The sequence below is a fragment of the Martes martes genome (genome assembly GCF_963455335.1).
Source record: "Martes martes genome assembly, chromosome: 14".
Taxonomy (NCBI): Eukaryota; Metazoa; Chordata; class Mammalia; order Carnivora; family Mustelidae; genus Martes; species Martes martes.
Window position 1 is genome coordinate 9,142,223 of NC_137902.1, and position 19,758 is coordinate 9,161,980.

Below are 19,758 nucleotides of genomic sequence, written 5' to 3' on the forward strand. Positions count from 1 at the left end.
AAGTGAGAGCTGGTGCTTACCTCTGCTTACATTCCTGGACTTTATGAACCTCTTTAAGTGGTATTACACGAAGGGGTTCTTTTTCCTGGCAAAAAAGCAAACAGATACATGAGGTATGTTCTTAAAATCCTTTTAAGAATCAGCTGTCTTACTTGGAGATCCATATGAAAACTGTGCCTCTTTCTTGAAGCACATCTAAGACCTAAGTCTACCCTCCTGAACCATCTAGTATCAGAAGAGCCCAAACACTAGAACCTTATACACACCATAGTTTGAAACAAGGAAACTGGCATATAACCCTTATTCACATTATTTCTGGTCTTAATGACAGTGGAGCTTACTAAAAGCCATTAAACCATCAGACTTTCCCCCGATGGATTCTTATGTGCTCTGTAGGTGTAACGTTTCCTCTTCTGGAATGTTTTTTAAATACAGAAGGCACCAGAGTAGTAAATACCCAGCTTCTTTGAATCACATTTCTCATTTAAAGACTATCACTTTTATATGAATACATTATTTTAACAAGCACAACTTACTGAACATTTACTAAGTGCCAGGACATCTGCTAGTTTTTAAACACATTACCTCACTTAAACTTTCCACAACCCCACAATGCATGCACTACGATTCACCTGAGGAAACAGAGCCCCAGACATTAAGCACCTCATCTAAGGTTACAAAACTAGATACAAGACACAACTAGTTCCTAATAGCATATTTATACTATACATTCCATGAAATAATATATGCCGTATTTCACTGAATATCACACTATAAGATTAAGACATACCATTATTTGATGCAGCACTAAGAAAAAACTAAACCATGCCTGAACACTTTTAAAAAGAAATCACGAATCTATAAGTTTTTCGAAATAATTCATTTTAAAATAATTTCAGACTATAAAAGGCTTATAAAAATAGTACAAAGAATTTCTGTATATATAGTACCCTGTTCTCCAAGATGTTAAAATTTTACACTTGCTAAATCATTCTGTTTGTGTTCATATATGTGACTGTGGTGTGTATACATATACCTTTCCTGAAATGTCTGAAGGCAAGTCATAGCTAGGATGTACTTTACTACTGAATACTTTCGTGCAGATTTCCTAAAACAAGGATGTTCTCTGACATAACCCCGGTACAATTAGGAGAACCAGAAACTCCACACTGCTGCAATACTGTTATCTAATCTACAGACCACCTTCAGAGCTCATTAACTGCCCAGCAGTATCCTCGACAAAAACAGGAAAACCATGGCTTTTCTGCTTCAGGGTTCAATATGGAATCAGACCTTGTATTTAACAGTCATGTCACTGCATGTCCTTGACTGTTGAAGAGTTCTGCTGTCTTTTTTCTCTTTCATGACCTTTATGGTTTTCAAGAGTCCAGGCCAGTTATTTTGTACAATGTCCCTTGATTTGGACTTGCCTGGTGTTAACCATGCTTGGATTCAAGCTGTACAGTTTTGAAGGAAAACCACCAATGAAATACGTTCTTCTCATCCCATCATTCTCAGGGAGTGCATGAGATTGGTGTGTCCCATAATGAGGATGTTAGTTCTCATCTCTTACGGACATGTCTGCCAGTAACTAGAAAGTTACCCTCGTCTCCTTTGTCATTATCATCTTGTGGGAAGATACTTGGAGCCTATGGAAGACCTAGTTTCCCTTCATTGTTTTGCCCACTAGTTTTATCGAACTCGAAGAATTCTTGCCTGAAACCATTACTACAGTAGCTGCCAAGCAGTGATTTTTTTTCCCCTAACCCCATCAACTCATCTACATATGGTAGCTAGAATTTTGCTCTAAGGAAATGGTTTCCCTTCCATTTAATTCATTTAATTAATTAATGAATAAAAATCATTCTTCTTATTCTCTGGGTTGTAATCCATTCCTATCATTATTTATTTAGGTAATCAAATTGTGTGAGTTTTGAGCACTGGAAGTCCCTGCAAGCTGGGTTTGCGTCCTTTTGTCATATCCCCATCTTCCTCCGAGCCACTTCCTTATCTTCTGTCACAATTCACTTTCTGGGCTCAGCTTGTCCTATTCCTGGCCCACCTCTGAAATCCGCCATCTCTCCAAGAGTCCACGTTCCTTTTGTTAGAGAAGAGCACCTACACTTGTCTTGGGGGGAGAACACTGCCCATCTCTTCACTCAACCATGGCTTTCTCATGAGAGATGAGAAGTAATATTTCTCTGAGGTTTGAACTGATGCTTCTCTAAGTGTGAGTGATGCTGAATATCTCATATACGTTTAAAGGCCATTTAAGTTGCTTCACAGATGAATTGTCTATTCATGTCTTTTACTCCTTTTTCTACCAGATATTTTCCCCCTTGCTTTTCTCTCCGTAAACTTTGAACCAACCACAAACTTAGGCAAAGGCTGAAAACACAGCCCAAAGACCTGACCTTCCTGAACCATTTCAGAGTGAGTTGCTGACCTGGCCCAACGACCCTTCACTTTACAGTGTATTTCCCACAAAGACATCCTCTTATCACATTACAACCATGGAAAACAGGTACGTGTCCCCCGAAAGTCCTTCATTAAAACAAAAGCATTCAGTTCAGGATCGCTGACTACATTTACTCATTTCATCTTTCTTTTCCTCAGTCGTTCTTGACTCCCACAATCTTGACTCTACTGAAGGCTCCACGGCAGGGCAGTTATTCTGGAGAACGTTCCTGATTTGGGTGTGTCTGATCCTTCCCGAAGTCTAAATTCAGGTTAGGCATCTTTGGCAGGAACATCACAGAAATGACCACAACCTTCTCAAGTTATCCTGTCAGGTGGTAAATAACTTTAATTCCTCTCACCACTAATGAGGTCCACTCTACTCATTTGATAACTGGATTAGAGAGGTATCCGACTTTAGATTACAGCGGTAATTCTATCACTGTAAAGTTACTATTTCCCTTTTTGTACTTAATGTGTATTTTGTAGACAAGGACTTTGAAGCTTTGTGATCTCTGGTTCCTCATCTTACATACACAGACTCATGCATACATTCATTTATATCTATGTGGGTTCATGGATTCCTACTTTGTTCAAAGGACAATAATCTGTTACCAACATTACTTATTCTGATGCTCAAAATGCCCCCAACATGATAAGATGCAATGTTTTCAAATTGGATTCTGGGTCCTTCTGACATGTCCCTAGCATTCTATGAGTACTTCTTTTCTGATACAAGACATCGCAGTCTTAGTTTCTGTTCATTTCTCCTGTCTCAAGTTTCGGTATCTCGCCATTTCTCCAGGAGTCTAGGTTTCTTTCAGTGGAAAAGGGTGGGTTTTTTCCAGCTGCACAGAGCTACAAAGTATATTAGATGCATATATACATAAGCACATGAATACATTTACATCTATATTTAATTCTACACCTACCTGCTATTCACATCAACTCCAATCTAATATAAAAGTTTTCTCCTTTTCTGTATTTATTATTCCCTTTTTTGACAGAAACTTGGCTTTTAATATATTTCCTTATTTTATCAATAAGTACACGTGTCCACATTCTCCTATCTCTGCCACCACCCTCTCTTCCAGTGTGGATGTGCTCTTCTCCCTACACCATGTTGGGCTAAACCCCCCAAGAGGATGGCCTCATCCTTCTTGGGCTCTGACTGCTGATACCAGGCTACTCTGGTTCTTCTGCTCCTGGCCCACCAGATGAACACCTACATTGATCTGCCTCAGCTAAAAACTGTAGGCCTGAATTGTTTGGGACTGATGGGAGGAAAAGAGAGCAGAGGGTAAGGAGGGACCCCCTCAATTTTTAAGATTCTTTAGGGATATTAATGTTTTCTCCCTGATATATATTACGAATATTTTCTCCAGTTTTTCAGTTGTGCACTTAAATCCTTCACACCTACTAAAAAAGCTTTTAACTCCTCTTATTTTAGAAATACATACATAAAATAAATTACATATTTATTTACATGTGTAAATAAATACATACATAAAATAATTACAGAGAAAATAGTATGTCTGGGATTTATTTCAAAATATGAAGGGGGAGTAGTGGTGGTACCTAAGAAATAAAACTAGCCATGTATTGATAATTACAAAATCCAGGTAAGGAATATACAGGGGTTCCGAATACTATTCTACCTACTTTCTGTCTAAACTTTTAGATGATCAAGAGGTTTTATAAAAGAGCCCTTTTCCACGCTAAACATCAATTTTTATCATCTGTCATTCTTTTTTTTTTTTTTTAAAGATTTATTTGACAGACAGAGATCACAAGTAGGCAGAGAGGCAGGCAGAGAGAGAGGGGGAGCAGGTTCCCTACTGAGCAGAGAGCCCGATGCGGGGCTCGATCCCAGGACCCTGGGATCATGATCTGAGCCGAAGGCAGAGGCTTTAACCCACTGAGCCACCCAGGCGCCCCATCATCTGTCATTCTTGAGCCTATGGAGGTACGTAAGCAAATTGGCTAAGGTTTTTTAAAACTTCACATTCAGATTCCAGCTCTTCTGAATCACTTTCTGACTCAGAGCCATCAGTGTCAACATTTCTCACTCCATATCATTCTCTGTGTCAAAAAGAGCGTTGGGGATGCAGCATCTCTTAATGCCCCACTGTATCCCTGAGATTTTCTTCACTGCAGGATCTGGTGCTGGAGTTTTCAGATCTTACCCAAGGGGCTGTGCGCACACAAGCGATGCCAACTACCACAGAGCTGCTGCCCGACTGCCCCTCACCTGCAGCAACTCTAAGACACCCCAAGATTTCAGAAATGTTAAATGTGGGGGAAATGCACACCTCATCTATTGGTGTATTTACAGATTCTAGCTTTACCTGTGTTTTCTAAATGCTTAACACAGTCCTACACACACACGGCTATCACTTCCCTCCCTCCTCTGTTAGTTCGGTATTCTTTTATCTCGAGTTTTATAGCATCATGTCTATAGACAGGTTTTCAAAATTTAATAAATGTTTGCATAACAGTTCTTGTCTCGTTATAACGACTGGAGGTGATAGGGGTACACATCAGTTTCTCTGGCACAGCTGAACTCCCGAAGAAGGCCAGAATATCACTGACTGTTCTCTTCATTCCCAGTTGCCAGGACAGGGCACCAGAGCCATGGAGGGCTCAACGAATGTCTGTTGCATTAATGACTCTTTCTAAGAGTAGTGTCATTTATTAAAAGCAATGCATCAACCTACTAATCAGGCAACGTGGAGCCTTCTGAGACACCAAGTCTGATACTTTTTGAGCCAAGTAACTACTATTTCCAGTCGAGGCTCTTACACTTTGACGTCTGAGCAAGGCTAAATACCCATGTTAAAACAGTTCTTCTTGCTATGCGATGCCAATTTCCATTTGAATATTCAAAAACATTTATTCATTATCTACCAAGTACCAGGTGCTGTGTTCATAAAAAGGGTATAAAAGAGATCTTTGCTCTCAAGAAGCTCACATAAGTAACTGGTAAAGACAAGTATGCATACAATTACAAAACACAGCGGGAGGTATTAGGATACAAGTGGGCAATGGGCACCATGACGTGTAGGGAGAAGGCACTTAATCTAGAGTCTGAAAGACTCGCAGAAGAACAGACACCTGAGATGAACCTCAAAATATTCCTTTCCTATTCTCTAAGTACTCTCCTGTCTAATACAGTACCACAAGCCATGTGTAATTATTTAAATTAAAATGGTTTTCATTTTAATTGAATAAAGCCAAGCTCCTCAGTCATACCAGCCATGTTTTCAGCATTCATCAGTCACATGTAGCCAGTAAACCTGGCCAACGCAGATACAGACCATTTCCATCAGTGTAGAAAGGTCTACTGGATAGGGCTGTTCTGGTGCCTTCATGCAAATAAAGCATATGATTCCCTACTCAAAGGTCCCATAGAACAGGAAGAGCCAGGACAGACGTGTAAGGTATAAAAAAGCATGCAAATTATCCAACAAGCTGTTGTAGAACTTGGGCTATGTGAGAAGAATATTTTAAATAAGGATGTTACTCAAACAAGTAAAAGAGAGCATTTCAATCTTTGATTCCACCTTCAGATAGGATAAAAAGGTCTTATATGAGGAAACTTAAAAGTCAATCTGAAATAGGAAAAAAATATCAAGAAGAGGGCAGAGAAGAAAATACAGAAACTTTGTATTTAAAACTCTGTAGAAATACAGCGTTAAAATGCTGACTTTTAGAGACTGAATTCTTCCTACAATCTCCTCCAGCTCCCCTTTAGAGGAAATCTGTAGACTAAGGAGTTCTGATATTTTTAATTCTTTCAAGGTGAAATGCCTTTGAAGATATAATCTTTTTATTTAAGATGTATTTACAACATTACCATTAAAACATCACAACCAAATAAACTGAAATATATGTACCTCTCAAAAACAGAATTATTTTGAAAAATAGAAAACAGGACGAGAAACTACACACACGCACACACACACACACACACAAAATCACCACCGCGTTAACACTCTGCTCAAACATTTCAAGGCAACATGTATGACGGAGCAACATACCAGTTCAGATTTGAAGTAGCCTATTGTGTTTTCATCCAATTGAAAATATCTCCTCTTCCAGTTTTTCATCTAGCAGGGATGAACACAGACGTGAGACTTCTGTTTCTAAGAATGTCAAATGTTAGCAGCCACTTAAATATTCTGATGAGCCCAAAATCAGGTGTCAAGCCCTGAAAAACCTCACTACCCTCCCTTGAGGAGGACATACATGAAACCTCATCTCTTTTGCTACTCGGGCCTCGAGCTCCGAAGTCAACGTCGGCGGCTAGCTTTCAGCTTGTAGGATGTAATTTTAAACTATGGTTTCATATTTTCAATACTCTAAAAGCTAAAAAGAAAAAAAGGCACTTCCCCACCCCCCAACCCCACAAAGTAAATGCCATGAAGAGCTCGAGAGCCAGCACAGGAAGCGTCATTAAACCACGTTAAGTTCTGTAAGATCTGTAAAACGCAAGAGTCTTTCTCTAGGTACTTTATACTTAGTAGTAAAGCATCAAATACTTAACAAAGTGAACCCATTTGTACAAATATTTTTTTGCCACCGAAATACAGTTTTCATGAAAGCACTTCAACATCACTAAGGGTTGTTATTTTGGACTTGGGAGTAAAACAAAAAGAAAGAAATGTCTCCCCAAAAGCCCTAATTAACACAAGTGAGTCACTGCCTGATGAGATTTCTGACTTCACCTGTAGACCTATGGTGAGAGACTCTCAACCTGCCCCTTCATTTCCCTCGGCTTAAAGGTCAGTGGATTAGGGAGACGAGAACTCCTCCACGGCTGACCTAAGCTAATTAGAGTTGCCAGAAAGTGACGTGAAGTGAAATAAACTGCCAGTAGAATCTGAAGTATTTCTTTACTCACAGAATTTTTTTTTTAATTTTCAAACTTTAAAGTTTATTTTCTCATGAAATTCTAACGATCTGGTTCACATACAGAGTAACAAACTTTGGAAAAGTACTATGGAACCTTAGAAATACTGGTAAATTTTCTTGCTCTTCCTACAATGCCCCACCCACGGGTCTGGTTGGATGAGAGGATCTGGCTAACCCTTACCAGCTCTTACTAAGGACCAGGTGCTGTGTTAATACTATCTTAATTTACATCTTTCAAAAAAAAAAACTCCAGATGGTAGGTTTTATAACCTAATTTTCCTTAAAAAGAAACTGAGAGACTGAAAGGTTAAGTAAGAAGATCAAGGTCACAGAAAATTCGACTGAGGTCAGCCCAACACCGAGTGAGTGAGCCTTCCCACACCCCACAGCCCTGCCTCCTCTCTTCCTGCACCTCCCTGCTAGAGCTCTCTTTCTTTGACCCACTCCCAAGGGAGGAAAAATCAATAGGAAAGCCTTCTGGGATAAGCTGTTAGGAAAGCGGATTTAAAATTAAAGGTCAGTGGTAATAAGCATTAATTTATCCAGCCACTCACAGACCAAGAAAAGAACACTGAGTTACGAACATACAGCCACCCCTATTCTATCTCCTGACTCCTCAGCCCACTGGTCTCTGACTTTGGGTCTTCCAAAAAAACAAAGCAAGTGGCTGGTATGTTGCGAGTTTGCTACCAGAGGACTCATTTTTCATTATTCCCACACATACCCCGTTAAGGTACTCACCACTGCTCCTTGCTTTACACAATATCCAGCTTTGATGACCGCACTGTCTGGGGGTGGCTTAGGAGCAAAGTAGGGAAGATGGCTTTGGGACCGTTTCAAATTATTTCTGTCAATACTTTCACCACATTCATTTACTTCTTCTTTCTAAAAAGAGGCAAATAAAGAAATTCTTTTCTTGCTTGTTTAGCTTCAATGTACAGTTGTATTTCATGTTGTTATTCTAACAAAAATTCTTAAAATCTAATCTTAGTTCACTTAGGAACACAAATTTTGAAGAGTTTCCTAAATAATTTGAGGTACTTAATCATAACACTCACATCAGTAATAAAAATCATAGATTTCTATTTCTCTTGTTTGCTCCCAGTGCTTTTTTGGGGGGCGGGAGGAGGTAGAGGGTGAAGGGGGTGAACCTTTGATTTTGAAATAATTATACACACTCACTAATAGAGGAAGTTGTAAAAAAAAAAAAAAAGTGTACAGGAGGTTATATGTACCCTTCAGTTCCCCAACAGGGAAACTGTACAACTACACTGCATTATCAAAACTGACACTGGAACATCCCACAAACTTCGTTCAGATTTCACCAGTTTTAATGCACTCATCCGTCTCTGTGTCTGGATCATTCTATGCAATTCTGTCACATGCAGCTTTGTGTAAAACCACCACAACAATATACAGAGGTGTTCACCATTACAAGGCTCCCTTGGGCTACCCCTATAGAGTCCCTATGCCTAATCCCTTGGTAACCCCTAATTTGTTCTCCATCTCGATTATTCTGACAGTCAGGCAATGGGATTTAATGGCTCCTACAGTATGTGACCTTATGAGATCAGAACCCTTCCCAGGAAGCTCGTCCAGGCTGCTCCCTGTATCACTAGTCTGTCCCTTCCTCCTGCTGAGTAGCGCTCATGGTCTGGACATACCATGGGCTGTTTAAGTCTTTGCCTGTTAAAAGGCATTTGAGTTGTTCCCAGTTTTGGACTATAGGAATAAAAGTGCTACGAACATTCCTGTACAGATTTATGTAAACGTAAGTCTCCATTTCTCTGGGAGCAATGCCTAGGAGTACATATGCTGGGTTGTATAGTAATCACAAGCTTACTTTAATAAAAAACTGCCATGTTGCTTTTCAGAGTGGTCATACATTCCCACCAGCAATGTAGGAGGGATGCAGCTTCTCCTCGTCCTTGTCAGCATTTGTATTATTCATATCTGAGTCATTCTGAGAGGTGTGCAGTAATACCTCACGGCGGTCTTAATTTGCATTTCCCTACTGACTAATGACAGTGAGAAGCCTTTCTAGAGCTCCTTTGCCACATGTGTATCTTTTATCTTCTGGTGAAATCTCTGTTCGTGAATTCTGCCCACTTCCTAGTTGGATTATTTTTTCACTGCTAAGTTTTGATAGTTCCTTGTATGTTCTAGATACAAGTGCCTTGTTGAATATGTGGCTTGCAAATATCTCCTCTTAGTGTGTAGCTTTCCTTGCATCCTCTTTCACAAAGCAAACATTTTCAATTTTGATGAGGTCCAATTTATCAATTTTTCCTTTGATGGACTATAGTTTTGATGTCAAATCTAAAAACTCCTTGCCAGAAGATTTTCTCCTTGCTGGAGACAAACCACGAGAGACTGTGGACTCTGAGAAAGAAACTGAGGGTTTTGGAGGGGAGGGGGGTGGGGGGGGTTGGGTGAGCTTGGTGGTAGGGATTATGGAGGGCACGTATTGCATGGAGCACTGTGTGTGGTGCAGAAACAATGAATTCTGGAACACTGTAAAGAAAGAAAAAAAAAGAATCTAAAAGTTCTGCAGGGTTTTTGTTTTGTTTTACATGCCAAGTCCAGTGCTTTTTAAAAAAGATCTAACTACACTTATGTTTTCATGGTCCCCAAAGCACTGGCTTCTGTTTATTTATAGTATGCAACATATTATAATCTAGAATCCCACAAATCAACCAAACATGTATTTTGAAGAACTCTTAAATTTCAAGAGAAAAACCAATGCTCAAGTCTCATCTTGAGGAATTTTCAACCTTATCCATTTAGACAGGTCGACAGCAAGAATTATGTACGTAAATTCTGTAATCCCAGCACGTAACTGCTACTACCCCAGTAACCACTGAATAAATTAATCAAGCAAATGAGATCTATCATTTTCTTGATAATATAACAATTAAGTGCTTTTATAATGAGTAAATACTTTATAAATTTAAAAATCTACATTACAAAAAGCAAAGTAAAAAAAAATTTTAACATGGCAGCTACAATGGAATCTTAGAACGTACTGAATACACCAAAATTAAAACACAACAAAATCTTAATTCTGTATAATATTAAAACAGCCAGAGATACAAACTACCATCTTAATACAACTACAGACAAATTGTCTTACCACTTATATCAGCATAAGACATAAGACAGGTGAAAGCAACTTAGTCTAGTTTTATCTTAACCAGAAGTCTTAGAGGTTAAAATCATTACTTTTTTTAAAAGTACACACTCAAACACAATACTAGCTTACACTTTTATCCAACTCTGGTGAAAAGTGTCAGCTCCCACTAGAGCATGAATTTTTTTGTTCATTAATATACCCTTAATTTAGAATAAAGAAAGCACTAATTAGTTAATTAATGTGTTAAGACTCTCCACTATCACCCTTCCCTGACAGAAGACCTGAAAAATATGGCACATAAAAAGATTTACAAGGTTTATGGAGTGCCAAAGTCCTCTCAGTCCAAACAGGTACAGAGACAAGGAAAGTGCCCAAAGCTGGCGACAGCAATCCATTACCTCGGACCTGGAATTTCTCAATAGCTGGGAATTCAATCTGTATTACATACTCATTCACTCAACAGCAACACAAGAAATTTAAGGTCATTCAAAAGTTTTAATTTCATTCAAAATTTTTTTATAAATTTCTATTTTTCATAATACCCGAATAAGATATGACTTAGCAGACTGGCACTTGTGTGATAGAAAAATTCTAATTTCTCTGTGTGGCTCATCTAGGTCAGGTTGCAGAAAAACAGGTTTAAAAAATATTCGCAAACTCTTTTATGTGGGATTTTATTCTAGGACTTCATCCTTTAAAAAACTATCCTCCATGTCTCTAAAGTTTATGCTACAAGAATGTGCATCATAGCAGGCACCTGCGTGGCTCGGTCAGTAAAGGAATGTTCATCACAGCATTTATCGATAATGGAAAATACCTACTGGTCTCTGCCCCTGGTTCCAGGCACACAGCTCCTAAGACCCCTGTAAATTCCTAAATGATAAGCACTAGGGGCATCTCTTGTTCTAACGCAGTGGCTCTGGGTGGGCTTCTAGATGGGGGGTGGGCTCCCGGATGGGATCTGCTCACCAGAAAGACCATGATGTCAAGTCATGGTCTAGTCAAGTCATGACTAGAACCTTGGGACTTTCAGACCCGCCTGCCATTCTCCAGAGAGAGGAGAGGGGCTAGAAACAGAGTTGATCATGCCTATATGATGAAGCCTCTATAAAAATCCCAAAAGTACATGCATGGTTCAGAGAGCTTCTGGATTGATGAACACTTGGGAGGTGCTAGGAGAGTCCCAAAGAGGGCACTGAGGCTTCACGCCGCTCTCATCTCTTCCATCTGGACGTTCATGTGCCTCCTTTATCATATCCTTTTATAACAAACCAGCAAACAGCAAATACACTGCTTTCTTCTGTTCTGGGAGCCACTCTAGCAAATTACTCAAATCTGGACACAAAGTCATGGGAACATCCAATTTAGAGCCCATCGATCAGAAGCACCTGGACTTCCAACTGGCATCTGAAGGGGTGCAGGGGGAGTCCTGGAGGACTGAGCCCTTAACCTGAGGATTCCAGGCTGACTGGAATCAGCCTGACTTACACTGTAGGACACCCAGCCAGCATCATAGAACGCCACACTTCCGATGCCAGCGGCATGCTGAGTGTGGTAGTGTGGGGGAGAAAGAATGGGCTTTTCCTACTCATACTGTTTACAAAAAGAAAAGGAACTCTATTCAACACCAGAGGATTTGTAAACTATGGTAAATTCATGGCAAAATGACTACAGTCATTCAAAGTGATGTAGTATAATACTTAATGACTTGGAAAATGTTTGAGATATAAGGGGAAAAAGCTGTTTACAAAGCATCTCCACTTCTGGCGACAAAAGCATAAAAGGAGAAAGGCTCAGAGAAAACATGAAAAGTGTTTAGTGTTGTGTATCTGTGATTTCCAAATGTTTCATAATAAACACATACTTTTGAAATAAGAAACCAACACTAAGTTTTTAAAATTAATTAATTACTGTGTTAAGTCAGTAAAGATGTTCTATTTTATAACATAAAAATCACTACACAGTGGGTAAACCATCACACAGTAGACTAACCAATGCATTACCTGAGTTGGGGTAATGATGGGCACACCGCCAACAATGTCCGTTCTGTAAGACACTTGCTTCTTCCCACATTCACTCTGGCGACTTAGGTTATCAGAATGAGGCTGTGAGTCTGACTGCTTTGGTACCTAAAATAATATGTAAATGAATCATTTTGCAACTAGCATTATTTAGGAGACCCTCTTCTATCACAGAATATCCAACTAATCATCCACTTACATATAACGGACATATATGAAAACTACGTATAATATGTGTGTGTATGTACCCCTTTAAGTTCTCACACTAATGTTTCTGTTTCAGTAATATTTTACAAACACAGCCACCATTTACTGAGTGTTTACTTCGGCAGCTACTATTTCATACCTTCTCCCACTTAATCCTTTGATCAACCCTATTTGTAGGGCGTGTATCTTCAGTGAGAAAACAGAGGCTCAGAGGCATGAAGAAACATAGGTTCAGATCCTGGCTGTATCATGTTCTATTTAAGTTCGTGTAACTCTCTTGTACAGTCAACCACTATACTATACCTCCTATTTATTAAAGAACTTGACGTTGGGTTATAGCTCTATGTTATCTCTTCCTGTCCGCCATTCCTGCCCAGGATTCTGCAGCACCCCTGAGTGCAGGGATCGTGGCAAGTCCATCATTACTGTTAGAACAATCTACTACTGAGAGCATAGTAGGTATTCAGTAAACGGTGAAAGACTGACTCAGGGGATGAACCCAAAATCAGCAGGAAAAAAAGAGTAAGATACTTAAACTGGAAGTCAAAATGTTCAATAGAACTTAAAGCTTATTGGAAATTTTTAAAAGAAATTCCAATACTTGTATTAATAATAAATCACTCACAAGTATCTCACTAAAGTGAACACAAACAATCAAAGACATCACAAATGTTTAACATATGCTTCAGCTTTTCTTATGTGGCCTAATCCAGAAACAAAGTACTTGGCGAAGCACTAGTTCTATCAACAGACTGCTGCATGTTGTCTACCTTTGAATTATAGATTTTTCTTGGCTATGAACAAAACGTAATAAAATATGCTTGGCACTGATGTGATGTTAAGCATGACAGTTAACCTTGCCACTGATTTAAAGGGCATTTGAGGATTCTGCAGTGTTTCAGAAACATCACGACAACTACTTCCAATAAGCACCATAATTGTGACATAAAAACATTTAAAATTAAATAACCTGCCTGCCGTACAGTTCATCCCTGTTAACAGGACACTGGCACAGCTCCAGGGGCCAATAATCACATTGCAGTCAAAGACCCAAGCCATTTATTAATATGATTCCAAAGCAGTGTGGTTTCTCAAGCTTTAACATTCATGAAGTATGAGCCAGGAACATTATTAAAACCTTCAGATTCCCAGGCTGCATACCCAGAAATTCTGACTTGTGAAGCCTCGGTCGTGTGCCAAGGCTGCACTTTCAGCAGGAATTCCAGAGGTTTCTGAGATAGGTGCTTCAGAAACCAGCCTGAGAAACACTGCTGCCAGGCCTGTGCTCTCCCACCACGTCTGGGGAAGAGCAGGCGGACAGCGGTGTCTGCAGACAAAGCTTCACGAAATATTGGGTAAACATGCTCTACATGTGTCTAAGCGTATGCCAATCCACATAAATATGATTTATGGATACACTTTACGGATATAATTTATGGATATACCAACTTGTCTCTTGGTTGACTTCCGCAACTCCACTCTTTCCCCTGCCTCTCCCCCTTAGAAATGCTTCCCCACAAGGCTTTCTCCCCAGGCCTCCAGCCATACTTCCACTATGAGGCAGGTCACTGGCAGAAACAAAAGTGAGGGGAAAAAGGAAGAGAAACGAACCCTGCCACGGAATGCCTCCAGCATTCTTCTAAGAGGCTACACATTGGACTTTTTAAGGGCAACAGATAATGGCTAGACCTCTACTTGACAAGATTCACATAATGACATGATAGTGAAGGGGCGACAAAGGACACTACACACCCGGAAACAATCTAAGGAAGCCTATAATGTTTTGAATGAATAGTATCATGTATTGCAACTATGACAGATAAGATGGGGCCAAGTTATCCCATTAAGAACAGAAAACAGCATCAGAAAACCAAGAGCTCAACTCACTTCTCAACTGTGTTAGTTGAAATGTGCTAAGAGATGACCCCGGTGAAGTTAGTCCTTCTTTTAAGAACTTGAGAGTTTTAGTCAGAGATGGGCATTTCCTAAGAAAAACCTTTAATATCGGCCTAAAAATACATTGACACTTAAACTGATTTTTCTATTTTTCTTCCAGAAATGATGGTATATTAAAAACCCTTCTCTATGTTGTTAAGCCCCACTGCTTCTAATTTGTCCTGATAATAAAATAAATGCTAAGTATGGCATAATTCCAATGCTAGAGCTCAGTAATTAACTTAGATCTGTACTTTACAACAAAAATTATCTGAACTGTGCCGTGAGCACTCAGTAACGTGCAGAACTTTCGAATCAGTATGTTGTACACCTGAAACTAATGTAACATTTCATTACAATTTAAAAAATAAACTGTAGGGACACCTGGGTGGCTCAGTTGTTAAGCGTCTGCCTTTGGCTCAGGTCAGAATCCCAGGGTTCCAGGATCAAGTCCTACATTGGGCTCCTTGCTCAGCAGGGAGCCTGCTTCTCCCTCTGCCCCTCTCCCTGCTCGCTCTTTCTCGCTCTCTCTGACAAGTAAATAAAATCCTTAAAAAAATAGTAATAAAAAGGGAACCTGGGTGGCTCAGTGGGTTAAAGCCTCTGCTTTCGGCTCAGGTCATGATCCCAGGGTCCTGGGATCGAGTCCCGCATCGGGCTCTCTGCTCGGCAGGGAGCCTGCTTCCTCCTCTCTCTCTGCCTGCCTGCCTACTTGTGACCTCTGTCAAATAAATAAATAAAATCTTTGAAAAAAAAATAGTAATAAAAAATAAACTGTAAGCATTCTCCTCAAACAAGAAAAATGTAAAGCAAAATACCTACTCCTAAAAATTCCAAACGTTAGTCTAAATTTGGCCATTAAAATAAACATGTTCAGGACTAACAAACAAACAAACCAGCTGACTACTATACGGGAATCAGAAAAATGACCCCCCCAGGCAAACAGCAAGTGTCAAAGACACTGGACGTGCTTGCTCTCGTTGCCCCTGACTCCCCCTGTCTCTTGCTTTCTGTCTGTCCTGCAGCTGCTTTCTGTGAGAAGTCTGCATGTATTTTTAGGTGTTTGCTTGTGATCCTAACAGCAGAAAAAGAAAAGGGAGTCAGAGAATGAGGGATGAACAAATCGGAGAAAAATGACAGGGCTTACACACTAAAACCTCAAATGTTCAAACACAAATTACTGAGTACCCCTGAGGGTACTCAATAAGGGACTAGAGACCACCATGTTCATACTGTTACTACGATAAATGAGTAGTTATTTGAAAGTATACTTTAAAACTTGATTTTCCCAATTCTATAGTCATTGATATTCCCCTCAGGGTTGGTTCCTCCAATACTGACTCTCTTTTCTTTTCAAATAAGGGGAAAATTTTTTTTTAATTGGCAGCCATCAATAAATTTTCACACAGATGTTAGCAAAGTAAGCCACAGACCAGGGTGTCAGAGGATAGTCCATTAAGATGACAGGTACTATAATTAGGAAGTAGTTTAATAATCACAATTCCCTTACCGCGACCCCTTAACCATCCATATTCTGAAACCACATACTTCCAAAACCTAATTAAGAATTTTTTTCTAATCATGAATTTTTTAAAGTTTTAAGTTTATATGTCATATATACACTTGACCAAAATGTCATTTGGAGCAATTCCACAGAAATGTAAACTGCACATAACTAAAATTTATTTAATTTTCCAAAGAAATCTGTATGTAAATCATTGGCAAATTCCACAGGAAAGTATGACAAATTAGAGATTCCACACCCTAATACATTTACATGTGTACTTACGCATATGACATTAAAATTGGCAAGACTTGTGCTCGCTTCGGCAGCACATATACTAAAATTGGCAAGACTCTCTAAATAAAGATTATTTATTTATTTGAGAGAGAAAGTGTGTGACAGAGGGAGGGGCAAAGGGTGAGAATTTCAGGCCCCCAGACTCCCCACTGAGCCTGACACAAGGCTCGACCTCAGGACCCTGAGATCAAGACTGAGCCAAAACCAAGAGCTGGATGCTTGACAGACTGAGCCACCCAGGCGCCCCTGGCAAGACTCTTTAGAGAAAAAAATTAAAGGTACCTCATGTAAGCATGAGAAATTCCCTCGTTGCTATCATGTAATTAAATGTTTATTTAAGATTGCTCTTTAGTAAATGCTAGCACTTCTATATCACTTAAATTCACTTTAGTGTCACTGTATTCATTGTGCTGACTAGCTAAGGATTTCTATATCTTTTATGTATTCCTATCATCTAAATGTGAATTACAAAAAACATGAATTTAAGAGTATCAACTGATTTAGCTTAAAAACTATAAAAATTTCAAGATGTAAAATAAAGCTGTAAAACCACAAAAGCTGGTATCAGCAGTCTTTATACATTGGAACATTACCCAACCTCAGTTTCTCTTGCACTTGAACAAGCTTAACAGTGTCATCTGTACCAGATGGTTTCCCACCATTAATAAATTAGACACAGCAATTCAAGAACCCCCAAAATAGCAAAATCCTGAGACTATCCACTACTTTTTTCTTAAAGCACTAAGAAACCAGTGCTGCTTATCATTTTAAATTGCAATAAATGAATTAACTCAGTAAAGCTACTAGGTACTTTCTAAAGAAAATTTCACGTTAAAAATATATATATTGAGTTAAAAACAATTAGTTAAGACCTTTGAAGAATATGTACTTGTGCATCAGCTCAAAAAAGTGCTTTCCTGAAACTGCACAAGCCTAAAATAACTTCTCCATGTACAGATCAGATGCACGGCGTGGGTGTTTCTCTCATGTGGTAACAGGCTGTGCTGGTGCAAGACAAAAACTCCGACTTCACTCTGAGAACAGCTTTAGTTGTATTAACTCTTCATTGTGTTGTGATATAAATATGGAATCATTCATTTCAGACGGAAACTATCAAGTAATAACATATGGCAACTTTCAGAGCACATGTCTTTCGAGGGTTGAAGTCATTTAAGGTCAGTAAATAACTACACTTTAACAGAAACACATTTCAATTTAACAAACCTCACAATTTAACAAACACACACAATTTAACAAACCTCTGGAAGGAAGGAACTCCTTCCAGATCCTCTCCATGCAGGCCTCTATGTGTTTCTCTACAAGTGTGTAAGGAGGATAAAAGCAAGGAGAGGTAGGATCAGGGCACAGAACCTCTCTACTTGCCTATCGTCGTGAGAAGTAAACGCTCTCAGAAAGGTTGGGTTTTGCGTTAGGAACAAAAGAGTAGGAAAGGGCTCTTTTTTCAGGAAGCAGTAAGGCACTGCTCTTCAGGGTCTGGCTCCAGAGTCAAATGGGCTGGGTTTGGCTCATGGCTCCACCACTTACCAGCTCTGAAACTGGTAAGTTTCTCAATCCCTCAAAGCTTACTTTTCCAGATAATTTGGGTAAAACCTGCAGGGCAGGGCCTGGCACACTGCAGATAATCAAGACATATTCCTGTTCATCAGAAAAACAAAAGGGGAAATGCAGGTGGCAAGCGGGAAGCTGGAGCATAGAAAAGGTGTGCAAGGACGGCAAGTCCCAAAATCAAGGAGGAAGAGGGGGCCAGGCAGGTTTTAGAGCCTGAGAAAGACTTCCGGGGCCATGTGGGCAGCACCCTCTGGCCGCCACAGCTCTCCAAATGATCTCCCTATCCCTGTGCCTCACTCCCACTCCCTCACCTCCACTTCCTGCTCCTCTCTTCGAACTCTAACTTATGTGACAGCAACCCTGCCCATGGCCTGGAAGACAGGAAGGCCGACGCCCAGTAGCTGGGCCAGTGGCAGGAAGCCCCTTATCCTACTCAGGAAGAAAAAATATGCATTTTGCCCTAGAAACATTACTGCATGCAGTGGTTAAAATCTACACTAATACATATCTTATTAGGTACATAATGGGTTCAAAAGGCATTTATGTATGGGCTATTTTTAAGAGCTGATAGTCACCTTGGACAAGGAAATGTATTCACATTATAAACACCTGTGTTTTAAACAAACTTGGAATACACAATCTGTTGGTAAACTAGAGACACTAAGCAGATATATTTTCAAAATGTAAAGATTATTTCCAGGCATTAAAAATTTAAAAAAAAATACTTACTGTAATTTTTATAGCTTTGTTCAACACATTTACCCATTCTACTAGGTCTTGCTGATCATTAGCTTGTAGGAAGTATTTCCTCATCCCTGCATTCATAACTGTTGAGAGAAAAAATAAACTACAACACACGAAATTTTGCACTTGTTACATCTAAATTTATATTTGCAGCTACTTTCTGAAAAACCATGCTAGGTTCAATACTGTGACTCTCTTGGATTTGACAAGATCTTATGTAATAATGCTTTTATCACTCAATAACATAGGTAAACCTCTTATCTTTAATGGCCATGTTTTTCATGAAATTGAAATACCACAATACATTTAGCCAATCCCCTAACGATGGACATTTAGAATATTTCTAATTTTTTAAAATCATATAAAATATCCCAATGAAACATCATGTTTATGTATCTTTCCATACTTGGGTTACCAGTTCTATAGGATAAATTTCTTAACACAGATGTGTTGGGTCAAAGGGAATTCACCTTTAAAATTTTTATAGGTATTGGGCAATTTGTCTTCCCAAAAGGTTGAACCCATTTACATTCCTAACAACGGTGTATGCAAAGGCCTGTCTTGTCCAGTGCCCCACACCAGTCTTGACTATTAGCACCTACACTAGTGAGGGACCTTGTATTCAGCCCCAGGACTCTATGATATTGGAGCTGCAGTCTGCAGACAATATTTCCTACGACCCCTTGACAGCTCGGGCCATGCTCTGCTAATGGGAGGTACTGAGGGGAGACTAGAAGGTGTGAGGGAGGTGGGGAGAGGGCACTTTCTCGTAGGTTCCTGCTACCGCTACCCTCCTTCCACCAGCAGCAACACACACTAGCTACTGCTCAGACGCTTCTACCACTCTCCCCGCCAGCCCTGCAGTCTCCCCAGACGCCCCTCACTAGCTCCATCCTGGCCCCCTTCCTAAGTCCGAGGTTCAGGTGATACTACTACCTCTTCCCCTTTCATTTCTCCAGCCATGTGGGTGACAGTGG

The 19,758-nt window shown here is 39.7% G+C and overlaps 1 protein-coding gene across 4 annotated transcripts in view; it reads right to left on the bottom strand.

The window, feature by feature from the left end:
• PLEKHA1 (pleckstrin homology domain containing A1) overlaps positions 1 to 19,758 on the bottom strand; it is a 54,939-nt gene that overhangs the window by 7,663 nt on the left and 27,518 nt on the right. For all 4 annotated transcript variants that reach the window (XM_080822847.1, XM_080822846.1, XM_080822845.1 and 1 more), the window contains exons 5-9: positions 18,767 to 18,864; positions 12,508 to 12,633; positions 8,113 to 8,256; positions 6,498 to 6,566; positions 21 to 85 (exon numbers count right to left, since the gene is read on the bottom strand). In XM_080822847.1, coding sequence (XP_080678973.1) covers positions 21 to 85; positions 6,498 to 6,566; positions 8,113 to 8,256; positions 12,508 to 12,633; positions 18,767 to 18,864 — 502 coding nt within the window. The remainder of the gene's footprint in view (positions 1 to 20; positions 86 to 6,497; positions 6,567 to 8,112; positions 8,257 to 12,507; positions 12,634 to 18,766; positions 18,865 to 19,758) is intronic.